The sequence below is a fragment of the Rhyacophila brunnea genome, unplaced genomic scaffold (assembly GCF_057557595.1).
Source record: "Rhyacophila brunnea isolate RB1 unplaced genomic scaffold, BYU_Rbru_1.0 scaffold_20, whole genome shotgun sequence".
Lineage (NCBI taxonomy): Eukaryota > Metazoa > Arthropoda > Insecta > Trichoptera > Rhyacophilidae > Rhyacophila > Rhyacophila brunnea.
The window spans coordinates 20,399,758-20,419,962 of record NW_028232860.1 but is presented as its reverse complement, the minus strand read 5'-3'; the positions used below and the strand labels follow the sequence as shown (position 1 = coordinate 20,419,962).

The following is a 20,205-nucleotide window of genomic DNA, read 5'->3' as shown; positions in this document are numbered from 1 at the left end:
TGCGAGTTCAAACAAAAGTTACACAGTTTGAGATGTCCTGGATGCTATAAAAATGAGTTATTTATGACTGATATTTTTTCAACACACTGAACAAAAATGCTCATAAAAGTCATAAACCATATTATTATTCATTATGTGTATGACATATTTGTCGAAATGGTAGCCGGTAGACTATAAGAATACTGAACTGTTCACACTTGTTAATCTGTCATCGACGCATTAGTCCAGCACCATTTCGTAAGTGTCATGGCGCCGCTCGAGTAAGCTGGCATTTTTTCAATGAAGAAGTCTTGTTCGTGATTTCTTATCAGATTTAGGTGACGAATGTTTATTTTTAGAGTCACATAAAATATTAGGTTCTGTCTTAATCATTTTTGAACTTGACTCCGATTTTTTACTACTCTATTTGTGTATGTTTGACTGACATTTATTACGATTTATTGATGCTTGAAATCACAACGCGCACTGTTGTACTAAGTCGGGATTCGTAACGCTTAGAAAGGGTTAATCATTCTGCATTATTGTTTTCAGGTTATGAAAATGAAATCTTTACTGGCGTGTGGTATTGGCATCCATCATAGTGGGATTTTACCGATTTTAAAAGAAATCGTGGAAATGCTTTTCTCAACTGGAGCTGTAAGTTACTGTATTATGCCCACGTGCATATAATTTCGACGATACGTTAAATAGAAATAACAACGAAACACGTGCATGTATTAAAATAGAATGACATGTGAAAATATTAATTAGCAAAGCTACACTTTAATCCCGTGATCAAAGCCATTTTTAAATTTTGATTTGCTGATGAATATTAAAATAATTTTTAATTTACATGCAATTCTTAATAATTTCAAATTAATACCTAATATAAACATGGGCATCGAACCGTTATTTTTTTTTCCAGTTCAAGTTAAAAAAAAAATATATCGGTTCGGTAACGTTTTTCATTCCGACAAAAATAACAGTTTTTCGGGTTTTCAATTTTCGCAGTTTCCAAGACTCAAGATGTAAGACGTGTTGCACCTATGACAACTGAAGTAGGGAGTAAGATCATGTTAACATGTGTATGTGAACATCTACCGAACTGAAATAACCGGGAAAAAAATCAGTTCGGTCCCATTTTTCGTTTCGACAAAAATAGCGGTCTTTCCGGTTTTCGGTTCAGTTCCGGTTCAAAGCCCTGATATAAACTTTAATATTTTAATGGTTGCTTTGTCAGTGGTTAATTGAATAAATGAACCCATTCCGAGTACAGTATAACTACATATTTCTCACTTGTATATTTTTTATTGACATGGCAATGAAAATCATATACCTAATTATTATTAAGATGACTTCTGATTACAATTTCAATCGTGTTTGCATATATAATCGGTATCGAAAATAATTTTCTTTTGTCAGAAACAAGTATTCTGAATTTATGTAGTTTCTGGTTAAAATATGACAGCTGTCAGATTTGCAAGTTATTCGTTTTGCACGCACATACCATTGTACGCAAGTGAATGGGTTGTATTGTTTTGTTCAAATTTGTATCAGATATCAAATAATTCTCGATACCTAGGCTATTGAAAAGTGGAAATCTGGTTTTTTGGGGATGGGATACGGGTACTAAGAATTGAAATTAATTACAGTTCCAGTACGCTCCTTCAAATACAACACACTAAATACAATAAATCTTATCATATGTCTTCAGCAGAGCCAGAGAATGTTGGCTTTTGTCTCGGAAAAATCCAAAATGGTTATTGGATTTAGTTTTAACTGACATTAACATTGTTTTATTGTTAATCGTCGAAGGTGAAAATACTATTTGCGACGGAGACGTTTGCGATGGGCGTGAACATGCCGGCGAGGACGGTGATCTTCGACTCCATCATGAAGTTTGACGGCCTTGAGATGAGGCCGCTGCTTCCCGCTGAGTATATCCAAATGGCCGGCCGTGCCGGAAGAAGAGGTATATAATATTGCGAGATTATTGAAATAAATAGCACTAACAATAATTACTTGGGTAAGTATAGCAAGGGTAGTTTGATAATTATTAAGATAAATGAAAAAAATTAAAACTTTGCCACCATGTTTTCCCCCTAGTCTCTTCTATCGGTTCCAAAACATAAAGCATTGTCAAAAAAGATTTTTTTTTTTAGTTGTGGTACAGTTATCAATGCTGTGACTAGTCATTTTGAAGAATTGATTATATTATGAATTTAGATTTATAGCTTGTAATTTCTCAATCGATTCTTGCGATACGACAATTTAAAAGTTAAGAAATACATATCGACTACTTAATCTGCAAACCAGCTAACTGCACTTCTGACCAAAAATGAGATTTTGATGGCATTTTGTTATAAAGCATATTTTCTATGCTCACACTAATTTTCAAACTCCTAAGCCTATAAATAAATGCATTATCGTTCTTCACACAAAACAGCCAACTGCAGGTGCCAAATATCCAATAACGTAAATGGAACAATACCGCTCTGTATATAAATTTTCTTTATATATAAAAGGGAAGCTAAATTAATTAACAGTGCAGGTTATTTGTAAAAACAAATTATTTGCAAATGTATTTTTGGAATTATAGAGTTTTTTCTCCTTCCTGAACAATTTGCCCAAATGGAGTTACCTAGTTCGCAGATTAAGCTGTCGATATTTGATTCTTGAGAATTCGAGATAGGAAGGAGGTTGAAAATATTACGAAAGAGGGAAATATTTGCTATGTAAAAAAATCCCCATCGGAAAATTAATAATTTCCTTCCAATATTTTTTTTTCGTCAAAGTACTAAGTCGATAGCTTTTTTTATAGGACAATATTCGATATACAGTTGTGGTGAAAATTTATCCAATTCAAATACACAACATTAAAATGTCAATGTTTTATACTAGTCACAATTTTTCACAATCGATATTGCTTTCCTTCTATTTGCGAAGGTCTTGATGACACGGGCGCCGTGATTATCCTGTGCAAGAAAGATGTTCCGGATGCTATGACCCTCAAAGCTATGATGCAAGGAAAGCCAATGAAGCTGTCCTCACAGTTCAGAGTCACGTATGCCACCATGCTCTCTCTGTTAAGGTAACTTCTCAAACTGTTTCTATATTTACATAATTGATAATGATAAATGAAATGAATCATGTAACACTATTTAATATAGCGAAGGGTAGAGGTAGGCTGATAAGATCCGATATAAATAATACACACTTAACTTTGTCAGTCATACGTATTTGTTTTCGTTGTACTAAGAATACAATTTGCAAATGGTGCTGGTTAGTTTTTAAACCCTGTCTAAACCAAACCAAAATAGTTTAGGTGTGCTATGGGCGATCCGACAAAAATAGTGCACACTTTTTCAGTCATACTTATTTGTTTTTGTTGAATCAAGAATACATATTACAGATGATGTTGGTTAGTTTTTTGAAAGTCATTAAGCCCTGCGTACCAAACCGCAATCGATAAAAAATATTCTTCTAACTATAAAATATCTAAAATTATGTATGGTTTAATGGCATAATTTTAAATATTTTATAAATGAATATTTTTTGACTATCATCTACTATGGCTTGGATTAGGCAGGGTTTAATTGAATTTTAAAAAAGAATAAACACTATCTACACATTGTAGTCTTAGTTCAATAAAAATAAAAACGTTTGGCTGACAAAGTTTAGTGTGCATTATTTATGTTGGATCTTAACAGCCTACCTCCACCCTTTGCCACTGCCGCACACCATTGCTAGATAGATTTATTTTTCATGGATGTTACAAATAGAGGTTAATCAGCTAATAGAAATATGCATATTGTTCTAGTTTGAAAATATAATATGAAAAAAAAAACTGGTTATGTATGACACACTAAAACGTAATTTCCCATTAATATTGAATTGTAGACTTTATGGTGTTGTTATTTTTCGACCATGTCCGATCCTAATAGGATCATATGGGCCCCCACAGAGTGGAGGTTTGTATTAACAGATTTTATTTTTACGAGAAATGGATGACAGCCACTTGCTCAACCTATTAGGTCCATACTCTGATTCATACACAAATTGAAAAACAATATTTGTGTACTTCCCAGACCCAGGATTCGAACCTGGGACCCTCGACACTATAGACCGGCGCTTAAGCCACGCGGCTATCGTGGGTGTAATTAGATGCCTCAATTATTGTCCATATTATTTCTGAACCTGTTTTCTAGATATGAGATATTAAAAAAAAAAAATATTTACAAATCAACAATTTTATTTAAAGAACACTTACAAAAACATGTAATCCTGAAAATTAAATATCATCAAAGATTCAAAATATGTTTGGGTATGTACTGAATATGGAATGTTGTCACTGAACAGAGCGACCAGCGTCTCCATCGAAGGCATGATGCGGCGTTCATTCCGCGAATTCAGCGTTCAAAGCAAAGCCGAAACCTACAAGAAAGAACTGGAGGAGCTAGAAGAAAAGATCTCGCACGTCGAACTGAACCCAATCTCTCCACATCTGTGCATGCTGGGCGAGTTTCACGATGTGGCATCCGATTACATCCAGGAGATGAACGACGTGATGCCGGTGCTGTTGGAACAGAGTGCCAACTTAAAGTTGCTCGCTCCTGGGAGGGTACTTCTGATCGTCTGCGGGAGATATGTCAATCAACTGGCTCTCTATATCAATTTTCAAGGTATGATTTTTATAATTGTCAAATCTATTACCTTATGTAGTGGGGTTGCTGCCAAAAGTTGGTAAGTCGATAATTTAGGTATTTAGAGTTAAGAACGGATTATGTGTATATATATAGATATAAAAAAAAAATCTAGGTCATCCGATATATAGAACAAAATGTACTTTAAGCACAAAGAAATTAGCATTATGCCGAATTTTAAAGGGCATGTCAAACTTCAAATTGCGATTACTCCATAACATAAAATTATTTTTTTCTTTTTTTTTTTTCTCTACCTTGTTTTTTCTCTAGTTGATTTACTTGTACTTTTTATTCTAAATGTCATGTTGTGAATGTCTTGAATTAAAATTTTTTTATGTGATCAATTATATACTTAAATATGCCTTAAAATATAAAATGTCTAATTAAAACATTTAAAGAAAAATAATAAAACATCCAGCTAATATAAGTGTATAAATAAAATAATACTTTTTACAAAAAAACTGTTGGAAGCACGACGAAAATAATGAAAAATCAATGATTCAGAAAACAATAAAAAGTTCACAACACTGATAGATGGCACAAATTACCTTGATAATGGGGTAGGCATACTGCTTGAAAGGTAAATAATTTGTTTGTATGAACTCAATGTGGACTCTCTGTGGTAACACACAAAATGGCAATATGTCCCAAAGCCTCTGGGTTTTAAAAATTAATAAAATTCGAGAAAGCATGTGCCAACGAGGTGCCAAATATTAACCAATACGCAGTAATATGTAAGGAGCTCTTGGTAGACAATCGATGATATTTATTTTAAATAAATAAAATATAAAATAAAAATAAAACATGATTTCGAGGCTTACCAACTTTTGGCAGTAGCCCCACGATATATATATCTGTCTTGAATTATCTGTTTACACATTATAAGTGAGAGCAAATGGGGAGAAGACGTATTAAACATACAATGTGTAAACACAAATTCTAAATTTGATAGATATTAAAAGGAATAAAGGAATTGTTAGTTCAATCAGGTCGTGAAAGAAAATAAATGATACTCACATAATAGTTCGACAGATACTTACACGTGAAAATAGCATATTGAGTATATAGAAAGTATTAAACGGCATTATAATTAATTTTTCACAGATTGACCGAAAACTATAAAGAAATTATTATAGTGTCGGATAAGAAACACGATTTTGAAAATGATATATCTAATTTAAATAATTTCTATAAGAACATTCAAATTGAAGAGATTTCGGAAGTAGATAAATCGAAGTAAAAATATTAAAATTCAATAAAGTAACGCTTAGATTAGTATGCTATCCAAGAGGTTTAAGGGTAATTGTAATAGGTATAGAGTGCTGTAACCTTCTGTAACCTTAGACAACATACACATTCAATCAAAAAATAGAATGATGACGAGGAAGAACCATCAACTAAGCATCGTGATTTGATAAATGAATGAGTTTAGCAATTGCATGCTCAGCAAAGTCAGGAGATTCTACGAAGAATTGGCCAGACTGATGCAGCAGCTTATAGACAAATTAATGAGAGTATGAAAAACCAGAACAAAAACAGTGAGACAGAACATACACGTATGAGAGAGAGGGAGACAGAGAGAAAACGTATGAGAAAGTTGAGTTGCGGTAATATATTGATCTAAAATCATTATCAGCCGTGGTCGATCCACTGCTGGATGAAGGCTTCTCCTAACTCCTTCCTCTCTTCTCGGTCCCTAGTTCTTTACTGCCATGTACATCTACCGAACTTGGTGATTTCATAGATCCAATTGGTTTTGGGACATCGGTTATCGATTATCCGCCAAAAATTAGACCAACTGTCTCGACCGATAATAAACTTAACTTTCACACCTTTCGAAATTTCTTCAACATCTTTGAGTTTAGTACTATTTCAATATTTTTTATATCACCCCATGACCAGTTTTGTTTTTATGACATCTTCAATTGGTAATAAAAAGTTTTTCAATGCTTTTTTTTTTATTGAACTTTGATAATACACGTTCACGTATTCTTGAAATTCATAATTATTTATGCAACCACAATTTATTCTGACAGTTGTATCTACAACAAGCTATAATAACTAGAGTCTGTCTTCTATAAACTGGCGTGCGGTTTCCCCCCCGCTTCAGCATTCAGTACTGCATTCCATCTCATTCTCTCCCATCGAAAACTTTTGACCGTGATGGCATAATGCTCTCCATCCGCGAATGACGTGACGTGAACGCCAGCTTATAGAATACAGACTCTATTAGAAGTTAGTCATTAGAAGTTCATTAACTAATATCAAAGCATGACAAATATGCATTATTTGTCAGGACTGAAGTATGGATCGTTTCACAACTAATTGACAACCATGTCATACTATTTTGCAGGTCCTCGCATGACCCCGTACAAAGTATTAGTCCTCGACCGAGAAGATCTGGACTACATCCCGCCTTCGTCGACAGAGAACCTTGAGACGTGGTACTCGTTAATGGGGCTGGCTAGCGGCGTGGAAAAGGTCGGATCAGACATAGCGACACTCAAACACTCCGTTATCTGCATCGGCGCAAAGAATATTATCGGCATAACAACCTTTATGATCAATACAAACACTCAACTGGTGTTGCAAGACTACGAACAGAGACAACTGCCTCGCTTCAGGATGGACCCGCCCGGCAACACTTGCAAGCAGACGCTCACTAAGATGGCCGAGTTGTCTTTCAGCATCCACGCTAGACAGAAACAGATAGAGTTGGTCAATTTGAAGGCCGGCTTGAAGATTAACACTGGGGAGATTTTGGATTCGATACGAAGGTGTGATGTTTTGCAGGTATATATGAATTCTTATAAATCAAAGATGTCTCTTTTAAGTACCAGCGCATCTATTCTATACACAAGACTGCTATTGGCGGTTTTCGAGGGTAGTTTATCATATGTTTATATTGAAGTATTATAATTATTATTACAGTAAGTTAGCCATCTAAATACTCAAAACTGTCTATATCACTCTAAAATGTAGCACAGCCAAGAAAGGTGCTGTTGAAACATAGCACTTATTGTAACAATTACAACAAACTTATTGTAAAAATTATAATACTTCGATACAAAAATATGGAAAACTACCCTCGATAGCGGCCGATAGCAGTCTTGTGTATAGAATAGATGCGCTGCAATCGTATTCTAGCAATTGTATTTACTGACAACAAAAAATATATCATCTGCGTGCTGTTACATACCCCACTTAAAATTATGTTCCCACAACGAGATTATATTTAACTGCGTACAATATTATTTAAAGCAGTGTTTCAACCGTGGCAATGTGGCCCCCTTCGAACCACTGAACATGGTTATAGGAGCCTCAACCAGAATAGAATATAAAAAATCAGTATATGGAAGCCAGTAAAAACAATTGAATTTTAGTAAGTAGATTTTTACTGAAATCTTTAAAACTGTCATAGTGTAATGAGCTTTGCCACAAGCTTTTTACCCCAAAATGTTTGTGAACAAATGTTTTAATATATAAACCCAACATAGAGATAATAATTTGTTATCAGATTGAGGTTATACTCTGATTAGCATACTATGCATTTTTCATTGATAAATATAATCTTTTCCATTATAACGTAATTGAAAGTGTAATTCAAATTTGAGAAAAATAAAATAAATATATTTCAACTAAGGGTCTTTCTAAATGTAACATACGCCTGGAAGTGCACGTACATGTGCTAATTTTAGTGGTATTAATAAATACGAAAGCCAGAATGGAACTTCTGGAGGTAATCATCGTGGTTGCTATTTGAATGGGTATGACTGAAGCAGAATTCAACTGAATGTAGAATAGACACATAGAATATTAATTATTTTTAAGACGTTCCTGACAATCAACTGAAACACGCTTAAGAGCATACTTCAGTGAAATGGCAAATAATTTTCAACTATAGGTGCGATGAAATTTTGGACTCGCTGGCAATCGGAGAGCGAAAGTCGAGCTGTGAACAGGTCAATTTGTTTCGTGATGGCGACGGGGGTATTAATTCTTCAATCGTGTTAAGATGACTAAAAAACGTTACCTATTTACTTGAAAAAGAAAACATGTCAATGAATATATCGAGGGTATACTGACAGAAAGCATTAACTCAATAAAACAAGTGCTCAGATAATCTCGCCATTATATCCTATGCCTTTGTGCGTTTTACCAGGACATAGAGCGTAAAATTGTATACATTTGGCATTTAAAACAGAAAATATACATGAATTGCACCGTCAAAAAGAAATCTGCAAATTTTACAACACTCTTAATTCGGACAAATTCAATTAACTTAAAGATTCTGCTCGAAATATGTTGGTTATTTTTGGATCAACCAAGATATTATGTAAATAAACATTTTCAATTATGAATATCAATCAAAAGTTCTTTATGATCAAGCATCACCAATGAACATTTTACAAGCAGTTTTATGAATCTCAACTACAAAATTAACACCAACTGAAATTTAAAAAAATGTAAAACAGTTTCATTCTTCTCATTGAATTGTTGGCTGTTTCATTTATTTTTTATGTTGAAATCCCTTTTTCATGATAATAAATATTATACATCTAAAAATAGCATTTTACTTGCGGCCCGCCGTTCATTTTATATTCCCAATGTGATCCTTCATCCAAAAATAGATCCTAAGTTAAATCTATAGATATAAAAGAAAGTTACACCATTTATAACTCGAGAACGGCTGGACCGATTTTTACGATCATTAATTTGTTAAATTTGTCTCAGCTCCGAATAGCAGAATAACTATTAAAACATCGGAAAAAATCACGGAAAAGAAAATTATGAATAAAATTAATTTTTCATACATTTTGTATCGAACGGCTTTTGACTGATATCAATGGATTTAAACGATGGATCTCGCGCATACGAAAACAAAAGAAAATCACAAAAAATTTAAATCCGTATACAACGCCATCTCTGATACATGACAGAAACAATAAACAAGAAACAAACAAACAAAAGAAAGTATGAACATTGCGTTTTTGACAGTTGATTCAGTTGAGCCTCAGATAATACCGAAAGACTTTGTTATAGACAAATAGCGATCTTGATCGTGATTTTCAAACGATAAGTTGCCTTCTAAAATGTTCACTTTCTGAGGTTATGAAATTTCGCGTATCGATAATTGCTTCATTATGTAATTTTGAATTGTGTGATTATTTTCCAGTGTTATTTACAATGCCGCGAGCTAGAAGATCTAATCTATCTATCTATATAAAACAAAGTCGGGTTAATTACACCATTTATTTTATAACTCAAAAACGGCTTGACCGATTTTTATGATCTTTAATTTGTTGGATTTGTCTCTGCCCTGAATAGCAGAATAATTATTAAAACATCGGAAAAATTCACGGAAAAAGAAATTATGAAGAACATTCATTTTCTTATAGATTTCGTATGGAACGGCTTTTTTGATGATGTCTATTGATGATATAGAACTGATTGACTGATTTCCATGAATTTTTTTTTTGTTCGTAATAAGAAAATCACAAAAAAAATCCGTATACACCGCCATCTCTGATACATGAGTATTGCAATTCAGTAAATTATTTCAGTAAGAAGAAATTTCAACGTCGTAAGCAAGGCGATGCGGTTCCTGATCATCCGGATGTGCATTCTAATGATGCTCTTGGTCGCATTTACACAGTTCATCCGAAGTATGACGAATGCTTCTACTTGCGGTTGTTGATGGTAAATGTTCGTGGGCCGACATAATTTGAATCACTTCGAACTGTCAATGGTGTAGTGTGTCCAACATTTCGTGCTGCATGTCAACAGCTCAATTTGCTTGAAAACGATATTCATTGGGACATGAAAATCGCTGTAGCAATTGTTTCTGCATCTCCAAGTCAGATACGCACATTATTTGCTATCATTATTTCGACATGCTTCCCATCAAATCCACCTGAACTGTGGAAAAAGTACAAGGATGACATGTCAGAAGACATTTTACATCGAATTCGTGTCGGTTCAGAGAATCCCGATCTCGAAGTGAGTGAGGAGATACATAACCAGGCTTTGCTTTTGATCGAAGACATGTGTTATCTCATGTGCGGCAGTTTGTTAGTCAAGTTAGGAATGCCAACGCCACATCGTGGAATGAATGACGCTTTTAATCGAGAATTGGAACGTGAACGTGAATATGATCGAGATGCATTGAACCTATAGGTTCGATCGAATGTACCAATGTTGAACCCCCAACAGAAGGAAGTGTACGATACGTTAATGAAGGCAATTGATGATGGAAATGGTGGTTTATTTTTCCTCGATGCGCCTGGTGGAACTGGGAAGACATTTCTCATGTCATTGATTTTGGCCACTGTTCGTGCGAGATCCGAAATTTCTGTAGCAGTTGCTTCTTGTGGAATAGCGGCCACGTTGTTAGAAGGATGCCGAACGGCTCATTCAGCGTTGAAATTGCCGTTAAACCTTCAAACGACTGAAACACCGACAAGCAGTAATGCGAAACACTCAGCAATGGCCAAAGTTTTGGTAGCAAGTAAAAACATCACCTGGGATGAATGCACAATCGCGCACAAATGCGCATTGGCAGCACTCAATCGAACTATGAAAGATCTGCGCAATTACTCAAGATGTTTTGGTGGCGCAATGATTCTACTATCTGGCAATTTCCGCCAAACACTACCAGTCATTCCAAGATCGACCGCTGCCAATGAAATGAACGCTTGCCTCAAATCATAGACTCTGTGGCGCTATGTGAAGAAACTTCGAGTTGCATTGCTAAACGATCCATCTGCCGAAAAGCAATTGCTGACTATCGGTAACTGCCGTGTTCCTGTCGACGAATCGAACAGATTGATTTCGTTTCCGTTGAATTTTTGAAATTTCGTCTCAGCGAAGGATGACCTCATCAACAAAGTGTTCCCGAACGTCATTGCTAACCACAAAAATCACAATTGATTGAGTGAACGAGCAATTTTTGCGGCAAAGAACAAAGATGTGGATCACTTAAACCTCACAATTCAAAATCAAATCGTTGGTGCAATGCTGTTGTACAATACGTGTATAACAATACTGTGTAATAAACGAAGACGAAGCAACCAACTATCCAACTGAATTTTTAAACTTATTGGATCTGCCTGGCTTGCCACCGCACAATTTACAACTGAAGATTGACTTGGTAGTTATCATGCTTCGAAATCTGAACCAACCAAAACTATGTAATCTATTTCATTTTGATTTGATTTTTGCACATTTATTGAACTTAATTCATTTTGAGTATTTTAATTCAGCTAATAAGTTAACACAAGATTATTGATTCCGAGGCGGTACGAAGTTCGCCGGGTCAGCTAGTATAATATAAAATGAACGATATGAGGAAGATTGTGACAATTCAAGCCAACAGAGCTAAGATCGTGTCATTAGGGAATTTGTCGTATGAAGTGATGCTCACGCTGAGTGACTTGTGCGTCAGCGCAACCTTTTGTTGTTGCCATATTTTAGGGATGTCAACGTAAAAATTGATTTATCCCAACACAATTTATTATTATACTTGAGTAATGAGTTTTACTTCTGATGCAATGTAATTGCTTATATGAAATCTAATGCTATGTACCCATACACGTTTTTGCTCAATGGTTTTACGCTCATTCGAACATATCTCAACGTGTGTACCATCTCGCGTTATGCTTTTTTGTTCGATATTGACCAAACGGCTCGATGCGAAAAAGATTCAAGGGCCGTAATTCTTGCTCGATGCTCGACAGAAATTCGCTTGAGCATGACTCAATATGTGCGCTTTGACCAAGCGTCTTGTGTCGAGCTGCTCGAGCGTGTGGACGCAACAATGACCACGCTTGCAAGTCAACATGTTCGATTGAGCGAAACGATCAAGCAAGAACGTGCGTAGGTACTTAACACTACCAACTCAGGCTGTTAGTTTCAACGTCGGTAATTTCCATTTTTAGATAATCGTAATGCACATTTAGAACTGCAAATAGAATATTTTCTTTTTGCAAACATATTAGTTAACTATTATAAAAGGCAAATAGCGAAATAATATGTGCGTGACGTCATTGAAATTATAAAAAATCATGTACCTATAAAGTTTGTCATACAATATTAAAAATAACGGCTGATATAAACAGAATATAAACGATTTTTCAATCGACCTCCGGTTAAATTGTACTTAACTATCTATCGCAGCTGGATTTAATATTTTATGAATATGCATCTGATGGAAAAATATTTACATAACCGGAATAAATAAAAAAAAAATAGTCACCTCCGTTGAAACTTTGAATTTCAATTGTAATCAATATATTAACATTAAAATATTTTGAAAACTCTTATTTCAGGCGAGGCTAAAAGTCCTGCGTACTTCTACGAATATTGCCAACTTTGCGGAGGAGTTCGAGAAGGTGTTCGAGCAGAAACAACTGCTGAGGAAGTACAACAATTTGAAAAAGATCTTATCGTATGAGGCGATGGCTCTCTATCCTGATTACCAGCAGAGGCTTAAGGTTTTGAAAGAACTGAGGTTTGTTTTGTTCTTTACAGATATTAATTCAGAAAAACTGACTAGATGACTAATCTACAACCGTCTTAGTTATAAAATGTATGACCACTGACTGTCCAACACTTGCTCAATGGTTTTATCATCAAACAAACCAATGCCAATGTAATTCAAATCATATATATAATCAAAATATTTTGTATCTCCAATTTCCAGATACATAGACGATCAAAACTGCGTAGCCATGAAAGGGCGCGTTGCTTGCGAGATGAAGACAAACGAGCTGATTATCACAGAGCTCGTCTTCAGGAATATCTTCACGGATCTTGAGCCGGCGAAGATAGCGGCACTGCTTAGTTGTCTAGTGTTCCAGGCGCACACGAACTCAGAGCAAGTCATCGATGCTTCTCTGCAGGAGAGCATCAAAGCTATTCAGGCTGTTGATAATGATCTCTCCATGGTAGAAAAGAAATATATGGTTAGTTTTTTTTTATCTTTGACCGAGATGCATAGAATGCCACTAAACACTATTTAAGGTAAACAGAATAATACGGACACAAATTGCTGATACAAACATAAATTATATTAAAATTTTAAAAAAGTTTAACATTACATTTTCGAATGTTGAAAGGGTTAAGGGTCTTCCAAATCTGTCATCCGAAATGACGGCCCAGTGAGACAGCCTTCACATTTGTATCAGTCGTCCGAGATCCATCATTCCGACGTCTGAGAATTTTGCTACATTGGATCAACCCCTGGATCGGTCTGAACATTACTCAGCCAGCGTTGAATACATGTCATTTGTCTATGACATATTGCAGCATATTTAAAGCAAGCCACATTTTTGGGGACAAAACAATAAATGTGTTTACAAATGACAATATATTGAAGAATATGCCAGGACAAATGTTAAACAGTAAATTGTACTATAATTTTGATTTCAGAACAAACAGTTTTTTCATATACCATTACTTTACAGACATGCTATAGTTTTTAAACCTTCATACTATAATCAGCAAAGAAAAAGATGGCATAACTGATCAGTCTATGGTTACTGTTTTCCAAAAAAAACATTATTTGTCATGTACTTCCATCATTAGGATGGAAATGTCCGTTATCTAAACTCAGATCAGACTGTTGAAAGCAGAGGGTTGAAAAAAAACATTATTTGTCATGTACTTCCATCATTAGGATGGAAATGTCCGTTATCTAAACTCAGATCAGACTGTTGAAAGCAGAGGGTTGGAGCAGACCCTTTTTTGAGTTGCTCCGCAATATGTATACAGATGTTGAAAAAATTTAAAAATAAGGAGTATTAAAATAATCGTCATTTTCATTATTAATTCCATTTAACAAAATAACCGACAGCAAATCGTTTTTCATTATTTGCCTCTTCCGTCAAAAAAAGTGAGGTTATTTATCACTCTGCAGTGTTGCCGTATTTCAAATAATTCCAGTGTTGCAAAGTGTCAAATATAATATTTTCATTTGATTTTATGCCCTCCTCCAATGGAGCAACTGAAATCCGATGGAACTGAAACTAAAATTCCAACCAGTATCTAGCTAATGTATTTCAATGGCGGCTCGCTAACGGCCAGACTGGAATCTCTCAGTTTCGAAACGGTAGCGAAGAGACGCGACATGCTAGTCACGCGGTCTCTCAAGTTTCCAGTCACCGTAAAACAGTGGTACCAATTTCAATAGATTCGGTGAAAAATCATATTTTCTTACCAAAATTGGTAGCACTGCGTAACAAGCGTCATGCTATAAAAACCATTAACAACCCAAGACGTCAAAAGTACAAATTAAGCAAAATTGAAATAACCTAATTGTATGCGAGTAAATGCAGCAGCGTGCGTGTTGTCAGTTTTTGTACAAAACAGCTGATGGTCCAGTTTGACAGTTTGAGGTTATGTGATTATTATTTCAAGTGAGTTTCAGTAGCGCCGTGTGCGAAGCATCACATTGGCCAGTTTATGAGTTCTTTCACAAACCAGTTCCGTCAGATTTCAGTTGAGCCGTGGGAGGAGGGCCTTAGGATGAAAATTTAATAATAATAAAAAACATCCGGAGCAGTGGAGCACTAGAAATTTTCGGTGCTCCGGCTCCACTCCTGCTCTGGGTAAAGCCCCATTGCTCCACTGCTCCGTGCTCCTGCTCCAATGCTCTGGTGGAAAGTGCCATAAGTCTTCAAAATATAATATTGTAATACAAAAAAACTTATTTAAAATAATTTCAGTATTATTAATTAACCATGTAATAACTCCTTTTCTAATAGGTCGGTGCTGATGACCCATGCTTGGAGAGACTTAACTTTGGACTGGTCCAAGTAGTTTACGATTGGGCAAAGGGAAAGCCATTTGCAGAAATTGCTGACTTAACCGATGTACATGAAGGCATCATTGTGAGAAATATACAACAACTTCATGAGGTATTAAACATTTTTTTTTTAAATCAAATAGAATACATAAGAGGACATACTGTGAGACATTTGCATCTATACTTTTATGGTTTCCCACGGATACTGTTAATCTAGGACAGCGATCCCAACCTGTGCACTGTGGGGCTCCACAAGACATGTTAGGGCCTCCGTGAGAGTTGGCAAAAGCTACGGTAATGGAGTAAAAAACGGTTTATCGTTTCCTATTTTTAAAAAATAAAGTATTTTTAAGTTTAAAGTAAAAATGAAGAAATCCAGTTGTCAGTGATGAACGTCACCGCCTACTATGCACTGTTTATTTTGTTTCTGTCAATGTAAAATTTACATGGTGACATTAATAGTTATACCACAGTTGCTATTAATTATTGCTATATAGGGGTCCTCGTTATCCCAGGGTAATTGATACCGAAAAATCCGCTTAAAACGGACCAAAATTAAATTATAAGTGGGTTCAATTGAGACACGTTTAGAAAAGAAAAAGACACGTAAGCAAGACAGAAATAGCGTAGGAGTGTGGGATTGAAAGATTGAAAGTGACAGTTGATAATTGAGCGCTATTGCGCTTGTGTTTTTATGTGTTTTTATAGTTTTTTTGCAAATTCGTAACTGCGGGGTGAGCCCCCGAATGCTCAGATAATGAGACCCCCTATGCTATCATTATTTCTTTTATGGTGACAACTGTCATTTCATGGTGTAAATGAATTGTATTAATTAAAATAAAACACAATATATGTAGTACTAATTTCATGTTTTTTTTTAATATTTCGGACAGTCTTTTTCGGACAGTTTCGTCTGCTTTAGAGGGACATTGTACTAAGTAACTGATCAAAAAACTAATTATTTGACAAATGTCCCTCTAGTAGTTTTAATTAATACAATGCATTTCCACCTATTCACCAATGTAGCTTGAAGACTTCATTTGAATCATATTGTCACTAACAGTTTTGTATGTAGTAATAATAATAATTGAGCATTGTATTGGAAATTACAAATTATTATTTTTTAGGTACTGACTAATGTAAGAGATGCTGCAAAAATAATTGGCGACCCTCTGTTACAGTCCAAAATGGAGGAAGTTTCAGGGTCTATAAAAAGGGACATTGTGTTCTTTGCTAGTCTTTACACGCAAGGTGACGTGTTTACCGATGCATAAATGGTATTAGCCATCTTTTTCCTGCATTTATAAAATATTATTACCTACTATATTTTTCTATTTTTAGAAACTAATTATGTGCGATTTTTTTACTGATGTATTAAATTAATATATTTTGAATTATGATTGTATTGTTTTAATTTTAAATATATTATCCATATCCCACTGCCATCAATTTTACATTTTTTATGTAAACAAAACCAATAAACAATAAACATTGTAATAAATTATTTTCTTTATTCACCTGATGATTCACAAGATTTAAGAATGTAAGATTCTTTATTAACCTTTTCCACTCGAAATTTTTTTTATAGGTACATACCACCCACTCGAGACTTTTTCCCGCACAAAGCATAATTTCAATATAAAACATTTAATTGGTGAAAAAAATGTAAAAAAAATTTTTTTTTTTTTATTCTGTAAAATAAATTTATAATGAATATACTGTACTTATTTTTAGTTTATTTATAATTCTTCATTGTGTGGTATTTCACAAAGCAATCTCCAATATGTAATCCTGGCTTATCACAGAATCGTAATGAAATAGCGGTATGTAGAGAACTGGCTATAAAGTGTAAATCGTCCATTATGACTGTAAATATGATACAAATGAATTGCCTTCAAATACACTTGTAATATAAGCGGCTGTCTCGTAAATTTCCTAAATTAGTTTCGGGCTCATAACAACTCATTCCCAGTGCGGTACACATTATCAAAAGATTTCTGAAAAAATAATAAATCGATACGTAATAATTTTCATTTGACTCATTAGAGTATTTCACATTATATAGGTTCCGAATCGGCATAATATACTAGTAAGTATTGTCATCAAAAACAGTATTCAAATATAAAACTGTAAACTATACGAGACGCCCCTGCGCAAGCGAGAACCAATAAAAAATATAAACACACTTCAAAATCATGCGTGACAAACACTTCACTCTAGTCTGGGAACGTTCAATAAATAAAATTTATGTGACAAAAAAACATTGCTTGCAAGCGACGACCTACGAATAAAAAAAGAGAAGATTCCGATAAAAATACTATGTTGAAATTAGGCACGCAGTATTCTTTTGCCGACTTCTTTCTCAGATAAATGTAATAACCTATTATTATTCATTCTAACTTGATTGAAATCGCATTATAAAAATTTCTGAAAATATTACAAAAAATGACTTGATAGGCGGTGCCGCCGCTACGGCGGCACTCGAGTAATACGGGAAACTTCTAATGCCGCCGATATGGCGGCACTCGAGTGTTAAGGGTTAAACATGCACAATTTGAAAACACCTCAGAGAAATATAATATACCACTAGAAAAAATCTTTTTGAAAAAAATGACACCCACCGGGATTCAAACATGCGCCCTACCGATTAAGCTTTGTATGTCCTATCTGATTGCGACGAAATTAACTAGTGTTTTTACAATTCTCTAAAGCACTTTTTAAATTGTTTATCGTTTGGCAGTCGTCAAAGTATTAATAATTATCTCAATTACTAACCGGTGGCGGGATAACTTCAAATTTTTGTTACACGGAATACACATAGTTTAGACACTTTCTATTATGAAAAACCAATCAATCAAATCATAGTACGTGATTGCGTGTTCGATTTACAGCACGACAACAACAGCATTTCACACTGGTTAATGGAATGGGTGAGAGATGGTTGTCAGGTAGGTACCTAAAATCGTAGTAACTGATTAGTCAATTGCATTAATGTCCGCTGTAGGGCATGCATTTACCAGATACATGTCACTGAATATGTATTTACAAGTAGGTATGTGCCACTATTATTGAAGGTCAAGAAATTGATATTCCAGAATGTTGCCTTAGATTAGATTTTGCCCATACAATGACATGGGATTGTTTCAAATCAACCTACAACAGATTTATAGCGCCTATACACATGCATGGATTTACTGGCGGCAATAGTGCTTATTTTAAACTATCATGACAATAACTGTTTACACGTAAAAGTGCTGTGAGCGAGACGCGATGTTGTCATTTTATGGTACTATTTCATACTATTTGACAGCCACTGAAAATCGGTCAACCTGAAAATTCGTTTTTTTGCCGGCAGGTTCGCCACGCCACTATCGTTCTACTGCGCAGGCTCAGATCGAAAAAATTTACTGTCACATGAAAATTCAGAAGCTTCCAAACTTGTTTGATTCATGGGTGAAATCTTGCCAACTGCAGGATAATACGTGTTTACCCATACATTTTCTTACTGTCAACAGTAAATCCATGCATGGGGTATTACACTTTTACACTTTCACATGTTCAAATTATACAAATCCATTTTTACAGTAGGTACTACTAATCTTGATAGTGGTGAACTTACATTCTGTGAAACTCCGAAAGACTATTTGAAATCAGCAATTGCAGGTTTTGGTAGACTGTAAATTATTCATAGGTGGAGAATTTTCAACTGATATGTTACAACCATCACGAAAGATGGTGTCACTGCACAGATGTACAGAAGACATGGGTTAATATTTTAAGTAAGATTACCATTTGAAGAGTTTAGCGGTATTCGACAAGTGTCATGTGAACGTATATCTGAAGAATTGATTATTTTGCTTTTTCAGGACTTTCCTTCTTTTATACACACTACCGTCTGTGAAAAGGTAAGTGTACGGAAGAAAATATCAAATTTTCATGTAATGAATACTGTAATTTGTGGCGATAAAGTGGGCGATTTCCAGTCATACATTGATAACACGCTTCAATCTGAGTGTGCGCTTTGTAAGCTATGTAATCATCATTTAATGAAGGGACATTTATTTATCGCACCAATATCGATTGACTTGAACCAGAATAATAATTCAGACATACCGGACGTCATTATGATGCATATTGCAAGAGAAGCAATGGGCAATAGGAATTGTTTGATGATTTGAGAGATCAATGTATAGTAGTTAGTTGGAAAAAAATAATGAAGAGTCAAATATTATTTTATAGTATTTAAATTTACTTACATACCTAATTCAATTCAAGCAGTCTGATTCAGTGAGTGACCTTTCTTGGTACATTGAGCTTTTCTACAAATACTATTATAATATATTTATATTATAATATAAATATAAAAAAAATTAAAACTACGAATTAGTCAAAAATCTCTACATTGAAATATAGAAAACTTAATAAACTAAATTTTAATAATAAATATGACCCTTTAACAAATTCACATTTTACAAAAAAAAAAAAAAAAAACGTATGCTTATCATTGACGTAAAATAAAAAATATTTTTCTTTTTAACATGTTGATCGCCATGGGGGTCACCGGTAACCGGCAAAGAAGACCTACCTTAGAGTTGTTCTACAGCGCCGGCGGGCACGCGCGCAGTGAATTTTTCGATACGCGGTGACCGGCATGGCCCTTCTGTATATTACTGCCACTTGGCCTGAAAATATGTTTTCCCAGTCACAAAATATAGACTC

At 34.7% G+C, this 20,205-nt stretch overlaps 1 protein-coding gene across 1 annotated transcript in view; it reads left to right on the top strand.

Annotated features, from left to right (window-relative positions):
- The window catches only part of tst (superkiller complex helicase subunit twister), a 34,819-nt gene extending 17,933 nt beyond the window's left edge, over positions 1–16,886 (top strand). Inside the window, exons 12-20 of the mRNA XM_085947951.1 lie at positions 532–636; positions 1,795–1,951; positions 2,926–3,070; positions 4,339–4,661; positions 7,036–7,475; positions 13,010–13,191; positions 13,384–13,645; positions 15,446–15,598; positions 16,614–16,886. Coding sequence (XP_085804077.1) covers positions 532–636; positions 1,795–1,951; positions 2,926–3,070; positions 4,339–4,661; positions 7,036–7,475; positions 13,010–13,191; positions 13,384–13,645; positions 15,446–15,598; positions 16,614–16,760 — 1,914 coding nt within the window. The 3' untranslated portion in view covers positions 16,761–16,886. The remainder of the gene's footprint in view (positions 1–531; positions 637–1,794; positions 1,952–2,925; positions 3,071–4,338; positions 4,662–7,035; positions 7,476–13,009; positions 13,192–13,383; positions 13,646–15,445; positions 15,599–16,613) is intronic.
- Positions 16,887–20,205: the final 3,319 nt, after the last annotated feature.